Source organism: Muscardinus avellanarius, assembly GCF_963383645.1.
Source record: "Muscardinus avellanarius genome assembly, chromosome: 16".
NCBI lineage: Eukaryota > Metazoa > Chordata > Mammalia > Rodentia > Gliridae > Muscardinus > Muscardinus avellanarius.
This window is the reverse complement of record NC_137802.1, coordinates 20,954,349-20,974,742: the sequence shown is the minus strand read 5'-3', so window position 1 is coordinate 20,974,742 and position 20,394 is coordinate 20,954,349. Positions and strand designations below refer to the sequence as shown.

Here is a 20,394-nt window from a genome sequence, read left to right as displayed (position 1 = left end):
GGGGAGGTAGACTCTAGTATGGGTCTGGAAGCACCAGGAGGAGGGGCAGTATGGCACCCAGGGCAGTTCTGAGGTGCCGGTGGAGCTGCCAAGTTTTCTGAGATTGAGGAAGGGGGCATTGTTGGAGGGAAAAATGCTGTTAGTGGCTGTATCGTTACTATGTGCAAATCATTAAGATCCTCCTCTGCCTAGCAGTGTGTGGTTTACAAACTCATTTTATATGCACTTTGGACTTATAATCAAGTGTGGAAACAGAGCTGGTGTGTACGTTATATGAGGTAGGAGACGAGGTATAATTAAGTGCTCAGTTGCTTGAAGCAAAGCTGGGATTTCCCCCTCAAACCAGTGGAACCCCAGCACTCTGGCAAGCTGGGGGATTTGGTGCCCCCCCATCGCTCCCACAGTTCTTCCTCCTCACTCACAGCTGGAGTCCCCCTCCCCACATGGTATGAGCACATTAATTCAGCTCCTCTTAACTGGCCTCATATTGTTCTGTTTTTAGAGGCTGCTGAGCTCTTCTCAGATTGGGAACCTTTCCTGGGCAGCAGGGGTCCTGCTTTTTTTTTGGACTGGGAATTGAACCCAGGGCTATTCTACCTCTGAGCCACACCCCCAGCCTTAAAAAAAATTCTTTTTGAAATTCTGAAATAGAGTTAAGTTTTTGAGGCTGTCCTCAAAGCCTGTGATCCTGTGTTTCAGCCTCCCAAGTGGTGAGGTTAGAGGGTGCACTTGGCCAGGGCGTGTTTCCACTCTCCCTCTATCTCTGACATCTGACACCACGGTGGCTTGCTGCTTCCATCTCAGTTGAGCCCCTGGAAGGTAATTTCCAGTGTGGGGCTCTGTGGTGCCACTGGGCCTGGCCTCAGAAGCAGCACAGTTATAGCTACTCTTGGTGGGCGAGCGCCTCTTCGGGCAATGCAAAGTCCTGCATGCTGTGGTGTGTTCTGCCCTGAGCATGGGCTCTACTATCTTCCTCTTAAAGTTGTGGAAACAGCCTCAGAACAATTAAGCGTCCTGGTGACTCTGCTGGTTGTGAAGAGCTAAAACTAGGATCCTGGCTCCCTGATTCCCAGCCCCAAAGTCTAGGGATTTGAAGAAGGACACAAAGCCCTGTGAAGCCAGTGTTAAGTGTGCACACTCTGAACGCTTCATTCCTGGTTCAGGTCTAACCCTGATACCTTCTTGCTGGGTAACCTTATCAGCTCCCTCTCTGAGCTTCCATTTTTCCCAGAGGAAGGGTGGGTGCTGAAGGTTCCTGTTGACTTGGATCCTGTTGGCTGTGATCTCAGACCTGCCTTGAGGCTGTTGGTTTTGGGACAGTGGCTCTGTTGGGGAGATGGAGGGGCTGAGAGGAGCTCTGTCCTCCAGCTCCAGGGACTGTTTCCAGACAGGGATGACTAATGAGGACAGACAAAACAAACTCCTGGTGTCACTCCTCCACCTCCACCGGCCTGGTTGCCACTCCCATGGGGTCTGCAGGGCCACCCAGGTGGTTTTTGTCCCTGTGTGAGAGGAACACCTGTCTGGTGGGAGGGGCTCTCCCACACTCTACTAAACAGTGCTGCTGGTGACTCAGCCCAGAGGAGTCTAGGGAAGCCTCATCTACACCCACCCACCCACCCACTTTGTAGCACTGGTGTCCTGGGAGGGTGGGGTGTGGTCATGCTCTTGGAAGACAGGTGGCCTGGCATCAGATCTGAGCCCTGCCACTCTCTAGCTGGGTGACTTTAGGCATACTACTTGTTCTGGGGCCTCAGTTTCCTTGCTGTGAAAAGGTACTGTGAGCTTTGAAGGAGGCCAGGGGAGAGCTTGCCTTGGAAAGTTATGGTCTCATGTGTCATTGTTATGACCAGGCAGGGGCTGCTTCTGGACTCCTGTTTCCCACCAGCTTGTACCCTCATCTGACTGATTCAGGTAGCTGTGGGACACCAGGTGTTTCCCTCTCACATAACCCACTTAAGTCAGAAACTAACTATAGGACTTCTGGAAAAGGCACTGGTCCCAGAAGTAAATTTTTCAGACACCTGCAGACGAATCCCTTTAATCCAGTCCTTTTTAAAAAATTTTGAAATAGGGTCTTGCTAAATTGCTACGGGTGGCCTTGAGCCTACAATCCTCCTATCTCAGCCTCCCAAATACTGGTATTACAGGCATGCACCACCATGCCTGGCTCTCTTGAATCTTTGAAAATGGATGGGTGGGTGGAGATGGCTTAATCCTCATTTTACAGATACAGTTAGAGAGGTTCCCAGGGTCACAGATAGGAAGCTTGCAGCAGAGTGGACCTGGGCCAGGTCTCCTAGCCATCATGCATCAGGGAGAGGGTGGAGCTGCACACGAGGACCAGAATGCTGGCTCTGACACCAAGAGGCATGGGTCCCTAAATCCCCCCTCACCTGCTGGCCTGATGGCCCTAAGGATGATACTTAAGCTCTGGGATGATAACATTGCTGCCCTGTAGTGATGATAACCCGGGACTCCAAGGGCTTCATCCACTATTAATCTCTAGCCTTCACAGCAATGGTAGTGCCATCTCATCCCCATTATGTAGATGAGGACATGGAGTCACAGAGAGCTTTCTGTGATTTACCCACAGACACTTTGCTTCCACAGACACTCTTCCTTGTTTCCACAGGGGATTAAGCTTGAAGAGCAGAAGCCAGGACCCCAGAAGAATAAGGTGAGTGGTGGCCAACGTGGTAGCAGGTGGGCAGGGTAGCAGGGAGGACATGAGGTGCAGCAAGCATGCTGGGCACTTCCACCAAGAGCCACTTAAGTGACTGTACCCTTGTTAGGTTTATGCCTGGTGGGCAGCAAAGGGGGCTCTGGCTTGGTACCTTTAAGATAGCTTTAGCTGGGTGTAGTGACGCAGGCCTGTAATCCTATTACTTGGAAGGCAGAATCAGGAAGAATGGCAGATTCAAGACCAGCCTCAGCAATGTAACTAGACTCTTAGCAACGTAGCAAGACCCTGTTTTAAAACAAAAAATTGAAAGAAGGGGGCTTAGGGGTGTATCTTGGAGATAGAGTACCTTTGGGTTGAATCCCCAGTACTGGAGGGGGATAAAAAAGGCAGCATTGGAACAGGCTGGGGCAGAGCCCCAGGATTGGTGGCCTGGCCTGCCCCCCACACCCTGCTTTGCATGTGTCCCTGCACAGTATTTGGGGTGTCAGACTCTGGGTTCTGAGTACCATCAGTGCTCAGCTACAGGCTCTGCCTTCAAGTCCCAAGGGTGCAGCTCATCATGTGGAGAGGGCTTCTGGGTGACTAGGGTCATCGCCCTGTTTCAGTGCCCTGGGGTGAGAAGCTGGTCTCACAAGGGGTGACAGGGTCAGTACCTGTCTCACTGGTTTTGCATTCAGGTTCTGTCAGTTTGGAGATTTGCTCAACCGATATCCTGTATGTAGCCTGCTAGGCCCCTAGTGCACTCTCCTTCCTAGACCTGGGAGATGGCCACAGGAACAGTGACCTGGGCATTCCCAAGACTAATGGTGTGCCGTCTGGTTTGTCTTGCAGGATGACTATATTCCGTACCCCAGCATTGACGAGGTAGGAGCCCCCCTGGCTGCATTGCAGCCTGATCTGGATCCCACCCCTGGGGAGATCACGGTCCTTTCCAGCCCCTGCCTGTGACTCTGGGGCCATAGGGTGGGCCAGTGAAGCTGGAGATGCTGTGGAGCTCAGAGGAGAGATTTTTTTTTTGTTATTATCTTTGGCCTTAAACACCAGGCTCCTCCTTGGAGTAGTTCAAAGGTGGGAAAAGACCCCACTGGCACCCCTCCCCTCTTCTCCTCTGCACCCCCAGGGCAGACTGCAGGGCAAGATCTTCCTTCTGCTTCCAGGTTGTGGAGAAGGGAGGCCCATACCCTTTGGTCATTCTGCCCCAGTTTGGGGGCTATTGGATTGAGGACCCGGAGAATGTGGGCACACCGACATCGCTGGGCAGCAGCATCTGTGAGGAAGAGGAGGAGGACAGCCTGAGCCCCAACATGTTTGGCTACAAGCTTGAGTGCAAGGGGGAAGCCAGAGCCTATCGCAAGTACTTCCTAGGGAAGGTGAGGCCCTGGGAAAGGGCCCTGGGGGTCAGGGGTTCTTTCTTCAGTGCCCTTCTGTTTCAATCAGCATTCTCACTACTGTGACCCAAAATATCTGGTGAACGGAATTTAGGGCAAGGAAGATATTTTTGCTCACAGTTGGGTTCAGTCCATGTTAGATCAAGTTACATCTGTGGTGCTCAGGGCATGGTGGTGGGAAGTGAAGACAGAGAGCGTGCAGGCAGAAGGGTGCAAAGGCTCTGCTCTCACTACATGGAGGCTGAAAGCAGAGAGAGCTAGTGAAGGTCTGTAGACATGTTCATAGCCCCCAAGATCACACCCCTGTGACGCATTCCCTCCTGTTACACTCCACCTGCTCAGGTTGCTACCCAATAAATATATTACAATAGATCCATCCACTGATGAGAATAAAGCCCTCATGATATCACCTGTGAACATCACTACATGAGCTTTTAAGGGGACGTTCTATATCTAACTATAGCACCCTCTATTCTCCCTGTTCTTCTCTTCAGGTCTGTCCCTTTCCTAACTGCCTTCCTCTCTCTTAACTGGAGAGGTCTGACTGGCAATGTCCTGGGGCAGAGGGCAGTGCAGAGCGCCTCTGATGGGTCCTTGTGGGGATCACCTCAAACAAATGTTGTAGGAGGCGATGAAATGGGTAGAGATGATGAAATGAGTGTGTGTGTGTGTACGTGTGCATGTGCGTGTGTGTGTTTGTGTTTATGTGAAGGAGGGTGGGGTGGAGTTTTACCTGCTCTGGGAAAAATACATCCTCCCACCTGAGAGTCTCCATTTCCACCTACATGGTACACATCTCTCACCTCCTCATTTGGGCAGGTCCACTGAGCACTTGGACTGCATGGTGTGTTGCTGTGAGCCTTTGATGGCTTAAAAGTGACAAAGTTAGATTTCTTTAAATATATTCTGCCCTTCAGCTGGGCATGGTGGCAACACTTGTAATCCCAACATTTGGGAGGCTGAGACCAGAGGATCACAGTTCACAGACAGCCTTAGCTACTTAGTGAGGCCCTTTGAAACTCAGTGATAACCCTGTTTCAAAACTAAAAAAGACTTAAAAAAAAAAAAAAACAGGGCTGGGGAAGTAGCTCGAAGGAACAATACCCCTGGGTTCCATCCCCAGTACTGCAAAAAAAAAAAAAAATGTTTTTTCTGTCCTTCAAATTTGTTAGATTCCTGCTGGGTGTGGTGGCCCACGCTTGTAATCCCCATGCTTGGGAGGCAGAGACAGGAGGATCATGCAGGTTCGAAGCCAGCCTTGCTGGCTTAAGAGACCCTGTTTCAAAAAAAAAAAAAAAGTATAAAATAGGCCTGGGAGTGTAGTCCGGAGGTAGAAGTGTTTCCAGGAACCTCAGTACCACCACCACAATAAAAAAAAAAAAAAAAAAATCGCTAGATTCTCTAAGTTCTAGGACAGATTCCAGAGCCTTACTTGGAGGAGGCTGCATCCAAACCCCTGAGCGTAGGGGATCTTGTTAAGTGCAGATTCCAGGGCCCTGCCCTAATTCAGTCAGTGGGTCTGGAGTGGGCCCCAGGAAGCTGCATTTGTAGCTTCCTGAACAGGCGACTAGTGCAGAGGACCACTCAACTTCCCTGGGGTGGAGGTGCTGAGTGCCTCCTGGATTTTTCCCTCAGAGTCTGTTTTGGTGAGGGTTGCTCCCTGGGAACATCTGGTAGTGAAGAACTTGGGTTTCATGGTGGAAACAGATGTGAATTTGAGCCCTGGGTCTGTCCCTCATTGGTTGTATGACCCTCAGCAGTTACTTAACCTCCCTAAACATTGTTTCCTTATCTGTGGAATGGGAACAATGACATCATCTCCCCCATAAAAAGTCATGGTCAGGATTAAAGAAGATAATGGAGCTGGTATGGTGGTGCATGCCTATAATCCCAGTTCTTGTGAGGCTGAGACAGGAGGATTCCAAGTTTGTGGTACCTCTGCAACTTAGCAAGACCCTGTTTCAGAATAAAAAATAAAAAGGGCTGAGGGTTCAGCACAGTGGTAGAATGCTTCTAGGTTCAACCCCTAGTACAAAAGAAAACAAAAAAGGAAGAAAGAATAAAAGATAATGGGTAATGGGCACAGTACCTGGAACATCAAGAGAACTTGGTGGTTGGGGCCTGTTGATGTCTCCTTGTTGTCGTCATCCTTTTTCTTCTCCTCTCCCTCCTTCCCTCCTTTATCATCACCATCTCCATCACTACCACCATCACTACCACCATCTCTAGTAGCTGCAGCAGCAGAACCCTTTGCCTCCTCCTTTCTCTGGAGCCCCTCCCTCCTAGTGCAGGAGGTAGTTTAGGTGACCTGTCTGGAGGCTTTCCTCCTCTCCGCTCAAAACTGCTTTTTGTTTCTAGGATCATCTAAACTTTTACTGCACTGGTAGCAGCCTGGGGAACTTGATCTTGTCCATCAAGTGTGAGGAAGTGGAGGGGATCGAGTACCTTCGGATCATTCTCAGGTGGGGCTTTGCGTGGTCCAGGCCATGCCTCTTCCAGGGCTGATGTCAGTGGGGAGGGGGAAGAAATACCAGTCTGAGAAGCCTGGTCTAGGTGTGCTGGAAGGACAGACCTGCTGGAATTGTGGGGGTATATATGAAGTTGTTGAACAGCAGCACCCAGGTGGCACTAGCTAGCTGATTCTCAAAGTCACCAAGAGCAGACCCTAACCTACCTCTCTTCTTGTGATGGACTGTGCCTCTGTGGAGGATGGGAAGATAAAAAGGATGGCTCACTGTGGCTCTTCAAGCTGAGACCCCACTCAAGGTCCCTGGAGAGGGTTGGCCAGCATACTGCCCATGGCCACTTGGTCAGGGAATGTGGATCCCGAAATGTCTCTCTCATATGTTGGCTTCCTGGAGCTGGAGTGGCATTCATGACAGCAGTGCTGATTTGTAGCTAAAGCCAACGCACCTTTCTCTGGATTGTGACCTCCTCAAGAGCAGGGACTGAAGCTGACTTCTCTTTGGTTCAACTAACATGTTTGTATCTCTCTTATACCAGGAAGAGGGACAGGTGCTGGAAACGCATTGATAACTGAAACTTGATCCCTGTTCACTAAAGGCTTATGGTCTATCAAGAGAGAAAAATGTATATTTCATAGGTATTTCAATCATGTATCCAGGATTCTTTGGGAGCCTAGAGGAGAATTCAGAGCTAGGCATGGTGGTTCACTTTATAATCCCAGCATTTGGGAGGCTGAGACAGGAGGATCATGGTTTACGGACAACCTTAGTTACTTAGTGAGGCCCTTTGCAACTCAGTGAGACCCTGTTTCAAAATAAAGAATAAAAAGTAGGGCTGAGGGTGTAGCTCAGAGGTAGAATGTTCTGGGTTCCATCCCCAGTACTGCAAAAAAAAAAAAAAAAAAAAAAAAAGGAGAATTCAGGAAGGCCAAGGGCTGCTGCTACAAACCTGTCAAGGTTTCAGCCCATATTTGTTGAATCTAATTGTACCTTCTTGAAGTATTTGGAAGAGAGCAATAACATTTTTATCTACTCCAACTTTGAGATAAATAAGAAAGAGAACAAGGACATATAACCCTGCTTTGGCAGAGACAAGAGAGGTGTGATCATCAGCCCCCATCCAACCTTGCTTTGTTTCTTATATAGAAAGGAAGCAATTGTCTTTACAGAGGTTCAGTGAGGTAGACATCTTTTTTTTTTCTTTTGCGGTACTGCGGATGGAACCCAGGGGCATTCTACACACCCAGCCCAATTTTTTATTCTTTATTTTGAAACAGCGTCTCACTGAGTTGCAAAGGCCTCACTAAGTAGCTGAGGCTGGCTTGGAACCTGCATGCTCCTCCTAATTCAGCCTCCCAAATGTTGGGATTACAAGCGTGTGCCACCATGCTTGGCTTAGATATCATGTTTTAAGGGCATGGAAAGTCAATTAAATAGAGAGGGGATTTTGGAGAGATAATACTTGGATCTATATCTCCAAATAGAATTTCTAGGTAGAAAATTGCTTCCTTTCTTAATAAAAATCAGACCCCGAGTGCGGGGAACTTTTGCGTAAGGTGACAGTTGACCACACTAGCTCCCTTTGCTAATGCTATACCCTATCTGAAATGCCACGTCAGGACTGGATGCTAGAGAAAGGTGCCAGGTGCAGCATACACTTAGTTGGTTTTTCTTCAATTGTAATCTATGGGACAGTTAGGATAAAAATGTAGATGATAATTGAGTTGAACCCCAGTTCATCTTCTTTAGAAAGCAGTGTACGTTGGGCATGATGGTATGCTTCCAGTTCTTGGGAGGCTGAAACAGGAGGATCACAGTTTATGGCTAGCTTTAGCAACTTAGTGAGGCCCTCCACAACTTAGTGAGAGCGTGTTTCAATAAAGTAAAATAAAATAAGATAAAATAAAATAAAATAGGGGTTGGAGTGTAACTCAGAGGTAGAATGCCTCTGAATTCAAACTCCCAGTACCAAAAACAAAACAAACAAGCCAAAAGAAAGCAATGTAGGGTGGGAATATTGCCTCAATTTTTTTTTTATCTGTAAAATGGCATTGATAGTATCTCCTTAAAATTATTGAGTGATTATATGCCATAGTGGGTTAGGGTCTAATATATTGTGGTTACTCAATAATGCAATAATGGGAGCTGGTCTTATTATTATCACCAATATTATTGCCTTAGGAAAACAAGAGGAAGGAATTAACAAAGACAAAAGTAGAAATAAATTAGAAATTAAAAAACATAAGAATTGATAAATAAATCTAGGCTTCTTTGGGGGAAAACAAAACAAGATAGGGAACCAGCTAGTCAACGGTAGATAAAAAGAGAAGATTAAAATGCACCAAATTAGGCACAAAAGACATATAACTGTAGAAAGAAAGATTAAATAATTATTAATGGTAGATACTGTGTTCAACTTGTGTTGTTAAATTGAAAAATGTTATTTGAAACAGATGCCCTTCTAAGAAAGTATACATTACCAAATGTAACTCAAGATGAGGTTAAAAAACAACAAATGCACAAATGCAGCAATAAATTAGAAAATTCTCAAAACATTATCTCTCCAAATGTTTCTAGATCTGGATAGTTTTGCAGGTATATATTTTAAACTTTAAAGGAACAGATTTTGTGTTATTTAAACTATTCAAGAGAATAGAAAAACATGGAAAATGTCCCAGACAATTCGATAATGTTTAGGAGATCTTTATAAAAATAAAAAAGGCTGATGACATGCAAATAAAAAATAAAGAAGGTAGGGTCAGATATTTCTTATGAATATAAAAGGATGTTTTAAGTGAAATATCAACCATAGAAACTCAGATCTAAGCAAACTATTAAGAATAATTTACTGTAGTCAAGAAAGAATTATTTTAGCAATGCAAGGATGGTTATTATGAGGAAATGCATTATTCATTGTTTGTTTAACCAAGGCTTAATGTGTGCCACTTTGTCTAGTGGTAGAGATACTGTGAGGAATAAGCTCTTACCTTGTTTCTAGGTCATAGAAAGCATTCACTTCCTTCCTTTTTCTTTTCCCTCCTTTCCTCTTTCCTTCCTCCTGTACTGGGGATTGAACTCAGGAACATTTTATCTCAGAGTTACACCCCCAACCTTTTTATATTTTATTTTCACGTAGGGTCTTACTAGATTGCTGAGAGTTCTTGAAATTGTGAGCCTCCAGACTCAGCCTCCCAAGTACTAGAATTAGAGGTGTGTGTCACCACACCTGGTTCTTTCCTTTCCTTCTTTTCATTTTGCAGTGCTGGATATCAAACCTAGGGTCTTGAGTATGGTAGGCAAATACTATACCACTATACCCCTCATTTAGATATCTTCTTCTTAGTCTTGCTTATCTTCTTAAGGACATGGCTCATTGTAGGGTAGTGAGGGTAGTGCAAAAGATAGATGGTATGGGAGAATTCAAAGAAGTCCAAAGTGATTTAAGTGAAGAATTTGTGTCTGAGAGTATGTAGAGTTGAGAGATCGTTAGGAAAAGCTAGATCATATACAGATGATGTTTAGGAGCTTGAATTAGGAGAGCTATGGGAGGGAGCCTGTCATGATCCTATCTCTAAAAGTGTCACTCTGACTAGAATAAGGTGAGTGGCTTAGAGGAAAGGCAAGGCCGTGAGCTGGAAGTTGAGTCAGGAGGCTGCTACAAAGGGCCAAGTAATGTTCACAGGTGATGATCGAGGCCACCAGATTGCATAACGTGAATTTTGCTACAGAGCTGTGTAAAATAACAGCTAAGATGAACCAGGATGGCTTGTACTGAGAATAGAGAAAAGTGGGTGGAATATTCCAAGCACCTGGGGAAAACTGACATTAAGAAAGACGGCCAGAATGTCAACACATGGGAGATGGATTTACTGCTGATGAAATGCAAATAGTGGTAGGCTTTAAAAATGACTTAAGCATATTTAAGGTCTGGGAGAGACAAAGAATGGTATCTATAAAATGGACACTCAGTTGTAATACAGAGAAAGGGGTCAAGAGCACATGGCTGTATAAGGAAAGCAACTGGAATTTTTAGGGATAAAAAATAGTTGCAGAAATAAACACAGAGAATGAAATGTAGTTTGAATTCCTTGTCCCAAGGAATTCATCTAGAATGGATCACAGATAAAGAGATTAAGTATATAAAAATGAGATATTAAGACTGAGCTGGCTTAGAATTTCTCAAAGGGGTTCTAGAAGGAAAGAATAGAGATTAGTGAGCAAATATCCTGAGGTAATCACTGAGAATATTTCAGAATTGAAGAAAGCACCAACCTACTGCTGAGCACAGTTTTAAAATAGAACAATACTTCTAGACATCAGAAGCATCAGGAATCAAAGATTAAAAAATATTTTACGGTTACTTGAGGATAAAGCCAGATTATATTTGAGGTAAGTGACAACTAGGTTGAGAACAGATTTCTTCTCAGCTGTAATAGTTGTTGGAAGACAATGGAACAGTATCTTTAGAGTGTCGAAAGCAAGCAAGGAGAAAGAAAGAAGAAGGAAACCCTCTTAACCTGAAATTCTACACCCAGAAAAACTATTAGCATAGACAAACTAAAACTGTTTTCAAAGAAAGAAAGAAACAAACAAGCAGTGTACTACTCATAATCTTCCTGAAAGAATTACTAAAGGATGTACTTCAGCCAGACGAGAACCCAGAAGAAAAGATACAATTAAAAATTAATAAGGGCTTTTTCAAAATGGTGACTGGGGGACACAGCACTTCTCAGTAGCTGAAACAAATAAAGTTCAAATACTTAGAAAGCAGTGTCTTAATCAACAAAATAAATACATACCAGGAACCAAAACAGATCCAGGTACCTCGGCAGAACCCTGAACTCGAAGAAGAAGAACAAAGATCGGACATCGGGCCTGCTGCAGATACAATTGGAACACCCGCCGGCGGGCTGCCTGCCTGAAATTACTGTGGCAAGATAATCCGGGACTGAAAACGGACATAGGACCTCATCTTAAGCAGCGAGCAGCACCCACGTCAGAATTCTGTGTGCTCACCAGCGACTGGATCACAACAGCACAGAGACTCCCACGGAAGCCTGAACCAAGGAAGCCAGGTACCTGAGTGTGTCCACGGAAAGTGTGGGTCCTAGTGTGTGCCCCAGCCCCAACCCCAGCACTGCCTGGGGCATCTGTCCCACGCCTCAGAACCCAGGACTGTCCTCGCGCACCCTGTCTGCGCCCCGGTCCCCTGCTAGTAGTCAGTTCCTGCACCACCATCACCCTTAAATTGGAGCCTGCCTTGTGTGTCTAGCTCCCGCCACCTTGCCAGAGCCTGCCTTCCAGGCAGCGAAAGCTCTGTGTGCCCCGGAAATCTCCTCGCCCCCCACCCCCCAGCTTCTACGTCCCGCGGGAGGCAGAGATCATTGTTGGACACCACGCACTGCCTGTGCACCCGGACCCTTGAGCACCTATCCTGCACCTCTGGCTCACCACTGGGAGTTCCCACCTGCCCGGTAGCCCGATGCTTAGTTCTAATAGAGAACACAGCTCAATACATCTTGGAAGAGCATAGCAGCAGCAATAGGCAGCTGCATCCACTCACACCTAGGTCCAGTAATAGCAGCGCACCCAGCCTGCACTCTGGGAATAGGCAGAGCTCTGGCAGTAAGTGTGGGCATCCAGGAACTGGCATCCCTTTGCCCAGGGTACATCTTGGGACCACACCGGCTAGCCCAGTTGGAATTTCCAGAGACACAGGAAAATCCATCGAGACACAATATCTGCACAGGACCTCAGGGGGAGGTTCCAATTATACTTTAGACATCCTCCACCCCTGCTGTAGGAAAGCACAGGCAGGAGTCTAGGGTGGTGAGTGCAGAGGTGCTGACTATAGGTTGGAATTTCATAGAACCTGTGAATTGTACAGAATCAAATAACAGTGAAACCAGACATCCGGACACATAAACCCAAAGCAGTTAAAGGAGAGAAAGGTGTCCAAACACCCAGAGTGACCTAAGAAGATAAAAATAGAGTACAAAGAAAACTAAGAGACATTGGATTATATTCTGAAAGCTACCAAAGCAATCAGATATGCACATATTATATGGACCTGACCCCATATTCATAAATAAGTAAGACTGTTTGTTTTACTTTTAATGTGAATGTTTTGTTTTATTTTGCTTTTACAGTGCTTTTTTTGGTATGGTTATTGTTGTTTTATATTTTTTTCTTAACCCACACTTCTTTTACTTTAACTTGTTTTTTTATATATATATTTGATAGTTTGCCTTATTTTCTGATTTCACACAGCTGCTAGTTCCTTTTATTTTATTCTTGTTCTTTTTTCCTCTTTCTTCCTTTTTTCATTCTCCTCCTTTGATTGGTTTTTCCTTTCTTTTTCTTGGATTACATAATAGTCTTGGTATCTTGTGTGGATTTTTTTTTTATGTTTGTCTGCTCCTTCCATCACCCCTATTTACAAACCTTCCCACACTAACCTACATACTTTTCTCCCCCAAAACTTTTCCCCATAATATACCTCCTGGTTTAATACTCAAAGTATTTCATATATCCATAATTACTCTACTAACGACAAGAGTCCTACTACTTAACTCTCTCTCACTCCTAGCAAGATATTACCTTATCATACTTAAAGTCTTTCTCAACCTAAACATATCCTCTACCTAATCCGACTCCTTTACCCATCACCCCAGCTCCTCCCACATCACCCACCCTCAACACTGGAAAGGCTCTGCTGACTTGCTGATACCCCTAAACTCCTAATATTAAGATTGGACTAAGCATAATACTCACGAACGATGGGTAGAAATCAGAAAAACAGGACAGAGAGCGCTATAAATATGAGAACCAGGAATTATGAAGAGACAGCAGAAATCACGAATACTGACCTACTAGAAATGCAAGAAGGGGAGTTCAGAATCTTGATGTTCAATATGATGAAAGGATTTAAAACAAGTCTAGAGGAGGTTAAAGGTGAGTTAGAAACCCTAAAAAAGAATAAGAAAGAGGTCTGGAATGAAATGAAAGAGGCAATAAGTGAAATGAAGATAGCAATAGAAAGAAATTCTGGAAGATTAGATGAAATGGAAAACAGAATATCAATATTAGAAGATAGTACATCCCAAACTGAAAATACAGTCAGCGATATACAGAAATCTTTACAGCAACAAAACCTAAACATCCAGCAATTATGGGATAATATGAAGCATCCTAATTTACGGATAATAGGCATTGAAGAAGGGATAGAGGTACAGACCAAGGGCATCTGTAATATCTTCAAGGAAATAATGTCAGAGAATTTTCCAAATATGGAAAGAGACTTGGACCATCAAGTCCAGGAGGCATACAGAACTCCACTGAGACAGGACCAAAGAAAGACCACTCCACGCCACATAATAACCAAAATGACCAATATAGAGGCTAAAGAAGGAATCTTAAATGCAGTGAGAACAAAAGGACGGGTGACATATAAAGGCAAAACAATAAGAATCACCCCAGACTATAAAACACAGGTCATGAATGCTAGGAGAGACTGGTACAGTGTGATTCAGACCCTGGAAGAAAATAACTTCCAGCCCAAACTAATCTATCCAGCAAAACTACTATTCAAGATCAATGGTGAAATGAAAGTCTTTCAGGATAAACAGAATCTCAAAAAAATCATGAATTCAAAGCCAACACTAGAGAAAATTCTTAAAGAAATAAACCATAAGGAAGAAAAAAGAAGCAGACTTCAGAATCAGAGAAGAGAGGAAGTTAATAAGTGGGCCATTTCAGTAAAGAAGAAAGATCACACCACCCAAGAGTAGACAGAACACAAAATGGCAGAAAACAAAAATTATATTTCAATAATATCTCTTAATGTCAAAGGACTTAACTCACCAATCAAAAGACATAGACTGGCAATGTGGATTAGGAAACATAATACAAATATATGCTGTCTGCAAGAAACTCACCTCACAGCCAAAGACATTCACAGGCTGAAAGTGAAAGGATGGAAAAAGATACCATGCCAACGGTGACCAAAAAAGAGCAGGGGTAGCAACCCTGATATCCAACAAAACAGACTTTAAAACACATCAGAAGAGACAAATCAGGGCACTTCCTTTTATTAAAAGGAACAATACACCAGGAAGATATAATGATAGTAAATATTTATGCCCCAAATGTGGGTGCAACCACATTTGTAAAACAAACCCTTCTGGACATAAGATCCCAAGTAGACCCAAATACAATAATTCTGGGAGACTTTAATACACTTCTCACACCACTGGATCGATCTTCAAGGCAAAAGATGAGTAAAGACGCTTTAGAACTAAAGGAAACCATAAAACAAATGGACCTAATAGACATTTTCAGATTATTTCAACCAGGAACCACAGAATACACTTTCTTCTCAGCAGCCCATGGAACCTTCTCCAAAATAGATCACTTCCTGGGACACAAAGAAAATACCAGCAAATTAAAAAAATGTAATATAATTCCTTGCATCTTTTCAGACCACAATGGAATAAAAGTAGAAATCAACAACAGGAAACTCAAAAGAAAGTATTCAAATTCATGGAGAATGAATGATACACTATTGAATGATGAATGGGTAAGAGCAGAAATTAGGGAAGAAATAAAGAAATTTATGGAAACAAACGAAAACAGAGACACAACCTACCAAAATCTATGGGACACCATGAAGGCAGTATTAAGAGGAGAGTTTATTGCACTGAGTGCCCACATAAGAAGGACAGAGAACCACCAAGTAAAGAACCTAATGACACAACTCAAGGACCTAGGAAGACTGCAACAGTCTATTCCCAAAGCCAGCAGAAGGCAAGAAATCATTAAAATTAGAGCAGAAATAAATGAAATAGAGAACAAAAAATAATTCAAAGAATCAATAAAACAAAAAGTTGGTTCTTTGAAAAGATTAATAGAATTGATAAACCCCTGGCCAACCTAACCAAATGAAAAAGAGAATCAACTCAAATTATCAAAATTAGAAATGAAAAAGGAGATATCACCACAGGTAGTGAAGAAATTCAAAAGCTTATCAGAAACTACTTTAAAAATTTATACTCCAATAGACTTGAAAACATGGAAGAAATTGATAGATTTCTAAGCACAGTTAACCTTCCTACACTCAACCAAGAGGACATAGCAAGCCTAAACCAACCAATAGCAGCCAAAGAAATAGAAATGGTAATAAAAATTCTTCCCAACAAAGAAAAGCCCAGGCCCAGATGGGTTTCCAGCTGAATTCTACAAAACCTTCAGTGAACAACTAATACCAATACTTCATAACATGTTCCGGGAAATTGAAAGAGATGGAACTCTCCCAAATTCCTTCTATGAGGCCAGTATATCACCTTAATCCCCAAACCAAATAAAGACACCTCAAGAAAGGAAAACTACAGACCAATATCCTTAATGAACATAGATGCAAAATTTCTAAACAAAATACTAGCCATCCACATTCAAAACTATATCAAGAGAATAATATATCATGACCAAGTTGGTTTCATCCCAGAAAAACAAGGCTGGTTCAACATATGCAAATTCACCACATAAATAGAACCAAGAACAAAAACCACATTGTCATAGCAATAGATGCTGAAAAAGTATTCGACAAAATTCAACACCCATTTATGTTAAAAATACTGCAGAAAACTGGGATAGAAGGAACATACTTCAACATCATTAAGGCTTTGGGTTTACACCAACATTATGTTGAATGGGGAAAAACTGCAAGAATTTCCGCTACAGTCAGGAACAAGACAAGGATGCCCACTATCAACACTCCTTTTCAATATAGTCCTTGAGACTCTTGCTGCAGCAATCAGACAAGAGAAGGAAATCAAAGGAATTCACATAGGAAGAGAGGAATTAAAATTATCCTTATTCGCAGATGACATGATCCTTTATCTGGAAGACCCAAAGAACTCAACCAAAAGACTTCTGGAGCTGATCGACAAATTCAGCAAAGTCGCAGGTTACAAAATCAACCTAAAGTGGCTTTTCTATATGCCAACAACGAATCCATAATGAAAGAAACAAAGAAAACAATTCCATTCACTATAACCTCAAAACCAATAAAATACCTAGGAATAAACCTAACCCAAGATGTAAAAGACCTCTACAACAAATACTACAAAACATTAAAGAAAGAAATTGAAGAAGGCCTTGGAAGATGGAAAGATCTCCCGTGCTCATGGATAGGCAGAATAAATATCATCAAAATGGCCATTCTGCCAAAACTGATCTATAGGTTCAATGCAATTCCCATTAAAATACCAGTGACATTCTTCATAGACCTAGAAAAATCATTCATGAGCTTCATATGGAGAAAGAAAAGACCTAGAATAGCCAAAGCAATTCTCAAACAATAAGAAACATGCAGGGGGCATCACAATCCCAGACTTCAAACTATACTATAGAGCAATAGTAATAAAAATAGCATGGTACTGGCACAAAAACAGATATACTGACCAGTGGATTAGAATAGAAGATACAGAAACAAACCCACACATCTTTAGTCAATTAATCTTTGACAAAGGGGCCAAACACATACACTGGAGAAAAGACAGCCTTTTCAATAAGTGGTGCTGGGAGAACTGGCTAACCATTTGTAAAAAGATGAATCTAAACCCCTATATCTCACCAAACAGGAATCAACTCAAGATGGATCAAAGACTTAGAAATTAGACCTGAGACTGTGAAGTTAGTAGAGGAGAGCATAGGTTCAACACTACAACATATTGGCACAGGCAGTAACTTTCTCAACAAAACCTCCAAAGCTCAGGAAATTAAAGCAAGAATAAACAAGTGGGATAGCATCTAACTAAGAAGTTTCTTCTCATCAAAGGAAACTATCAATAACCTAAAGAGGAAGCCTACAGAATGGGAAAGGATCTTTACCAGCCACCACTCTGATAGGGGGCTAATATCCAGAATATACAAAGAGCTCAAAAGACTCCACACTCGTAAAACAAACAACCCAATCAAGAAATGGGCAAATGAACTAAAAAGACACTTCACAAAAGAAGAGATACAAAGGGCCAATAGATACATGAAAAGATGTTCTTCATCACTGGCCATCAGGGAGATGCAAATCAAAACTACACTGAGATTCCTTCTAACCCCAGTTAGAGTGGCAAGCATGAAGAAATCAAACAACAACAAATGCTGGCGAGGATGTGGGGAAAGAGGAACTCTATTACACTGTTGGTGGGAATGCAAACTAGTTCAACCACTATGGAGATCTGTGTGGAGATTCCTAAGAAAGGTGGGAATAGATCCACCATATGATCCAGCTATACCACTCCTGGGTATCTTTCCAAAGGGGTTGAATTCAGAGAAATACAGCAACATATGCATACCTATGTTCATAGCAGCACAATTTGTAATAGCCAAAATATGGAACCAACCCAGATCACCATCAACAGATGAATGGATAGCAAAACTGTGGGAAATACACACAATGGAATTCTATTCAGCCATAAAGAAGAACAAAATTATATCATTTGCAAGAAGATGGAAAGCCCTAGAGAACATTATGTTAAGTGAGATCAGCCAAACACAGAAGGAGAAGATACATAGGTTTCCTCTAATATGCCCAAACTAGGAAACACAAAGGATACCAGTGGGACTCCAGATAATGGAGGGGAAATACTAGCTAAGTTTGAATGGAAAGATAGGAGAGGAGGAAGGCTGATCTTGATTAATGAGGGTCTACACCTGAACATGTGTAAAATTATGAATAATACATGGTTAACCTGGACAACCATTGGTGGGAGGGGGAAGGGAATACGGGGGCAGGGGAGAGAGGGCACCAAATATAGTTTAAATGTATACTATTTATGTTCAATAAAAATTGTTAAAAATAAATAATAAAAATAAAAAATTAATAAGAAATAGATTAAAATATGTTGATAAATTTAACTAAAGACTAGAAGAAAGAAGTGATTTTTTTTAGTTCAAGGAGGCTTGAACTAAATTTACATATAAAAGTAGCAAGGATATGAAGAAGGGGAGAGTTCAATGTATAAAGCATTTTGTTATTTTTCCTTTACCTCCCTCTTAGGGAGGTAAAACAATTTAAAATTTTATTTGAAAAATAAATATGTACATTGAGAGAAATAAAATTTATAGCTCCCAAACTAACAGTGGGAAGAGAATAACAAAACAAAACAAAAAATGCCCATAACTTTATGCAGTTAAAGTCAGAAAAGGAAAAAAATGCCACGGGACTAGAAAATATAAAATGATAGATTAGAAATAATTTCAAATATGATAGTAGTTGCAATAACTATAAATGGATTAAATTAGCCTACAAAGATACCAGACTATCAAATTAAATCTAAAAATGTAGCTATATGCTGAAGGTGGTGGCACATACCCATAATACCAGTACTTAGGAGGCTGCTACATGAGTATTGTAGATTCAAGACCAGCCACAGAAACTCAGTGAGACTCTGTTTCAAAATAAAAAATAGGCCAGGCTTGGTGGTGCACGCTTGTAATCCCAGCATTTGGGAGGCTGAGACAGGAGGATCACATTTCAGACAGCCTCAGCTACTTCATGAGGCCTTCTGCAACTCAGTGAGACCCTGTTTCAAAATAAAGAATGAAAAATAGGGCTGGGGGTATCTCTTGGAGGAATAATGCTTCCTGGCTCCATACAGGGGGGGAAAAATGCCCAAACTAACAGGAATGTAGGGAGAAGTAGATAAATCTTCAGTTATAAAAGGAAATTTTGCTAGCATTTCTCAGAAAAAGTAGATCAAGCAGACAAAAATTGTGCAGATACAGACTTGAGAAAAGTTGATCTTATATATCTCTGTTCTCTACAAAAGAAAAAAATACATCCTTTTCAAGCCCACATGGAATGTGAAAAAGAATAAAGGTCCATATGTTAAGTCAACAAATTTTAAATAATATCATATAGATTATATTTCTTTCTTTTTTTTTTTTTGGTGGTACTGGGGTTCCCGGAAGCCCTTCTACCTTCGGGCTACACTCCCAGACCTATTTTTACATTTTTTATTTGGAAACAGGGTCTCCTAAGCCAGCGCGCGCGGCTGGCTTCGAACCTGCGCGATCCTCCTGTCTCTGCCTCCCAAGCGCGGGGATTACAAGCGTGCGCCACCACGCCCGGCTCATATAGATTATATTTCTGAAGAGAAGACAATAGTGAATGTCAATAGTGAAATGTTGAAGGAAAAAATTGTATTTGGAATTTTTTTAAAAAACAAACTCTTAAATAACTCTTGGGTTAAAGAGAAAATCACAAAAGAACTGACAAAATATTTAGAATTACGTGACCGTAAAAATACTACCTATCACGTGTGGGATGCAGTTAAAGTGGTACTTACAGAGAAATGTGTAGTTCTAAATGCACTTGTAAAAAAAGAGAAGAAAGATTAAAACGAGTAAGCATGCTTTCTCCAATATTGAATGCTAGGGAGTATTCAGGATACCATTATCCTTTAGATAATAAAGAAAAACTTCAGTGGAGCCTGGGAGGAAAGGGGGAGAGGAGAGGGAGGATCAGTAAAGGAATCTCTTCTATTGACATTGTACACATATGTGAGACTACCAATGCCAGTCTCAATACCCTGTATGGGAAAGTGGGGGGAAGGGGAGGGGGCTGGGGAAAAGCTGAGTGCTGTGTGCATGTGTGTCACTACCACTATGAGCTACATTATGATGTAAGACTATAATATGAGACTCTAACGCACCAGTGAAAGTAAATAATTAAAAAAAGAAAACCATATGATTATCTCAGCAGATGCCCAAAAGCATTCAGTAAAATCCAACACTTTTATAATGTGCTAAATGAATCAGGGGAGCTGGCTAAATTTAGAGTTTTATGATGAATCTC

At 42.4% G+C, this 20,394-nt stretch overlaps 1 protein-coding gene across 1 annotated transcript in view; it reads left to right on the top strand.

The window, feature by feature from the left end:
- RAP1GAP2 (RAP1 GTPase activating protein 2) overlaps positions 1-20,394 on the top strand; it is a gene marked incomplete at both ends in the record, with an annotated part of 286,135 nt that overhangs the window by 211,380 nt on the left and 54,361 nt on the right. The window contains 4 exons of the mRNA XM_080713983.1: positions 2,636-2,680; positions 3,518-3,550; positions 3,844-4,056; positions 6,433-6,536. Of these exons, the coding sequence (XP_080570109.1) occupies positions 2,636-2,680; positions 3,518-3,550; positions 3,844-4,056; positions 6,433-6,536 (395 nt within the window). The remainder of the gene's footprint in view (positions 1-2,635; positions 2,681-3,517; positions 3,551-3,843; positions 4,057-6,432; positions 6,537-20,394) is intronic.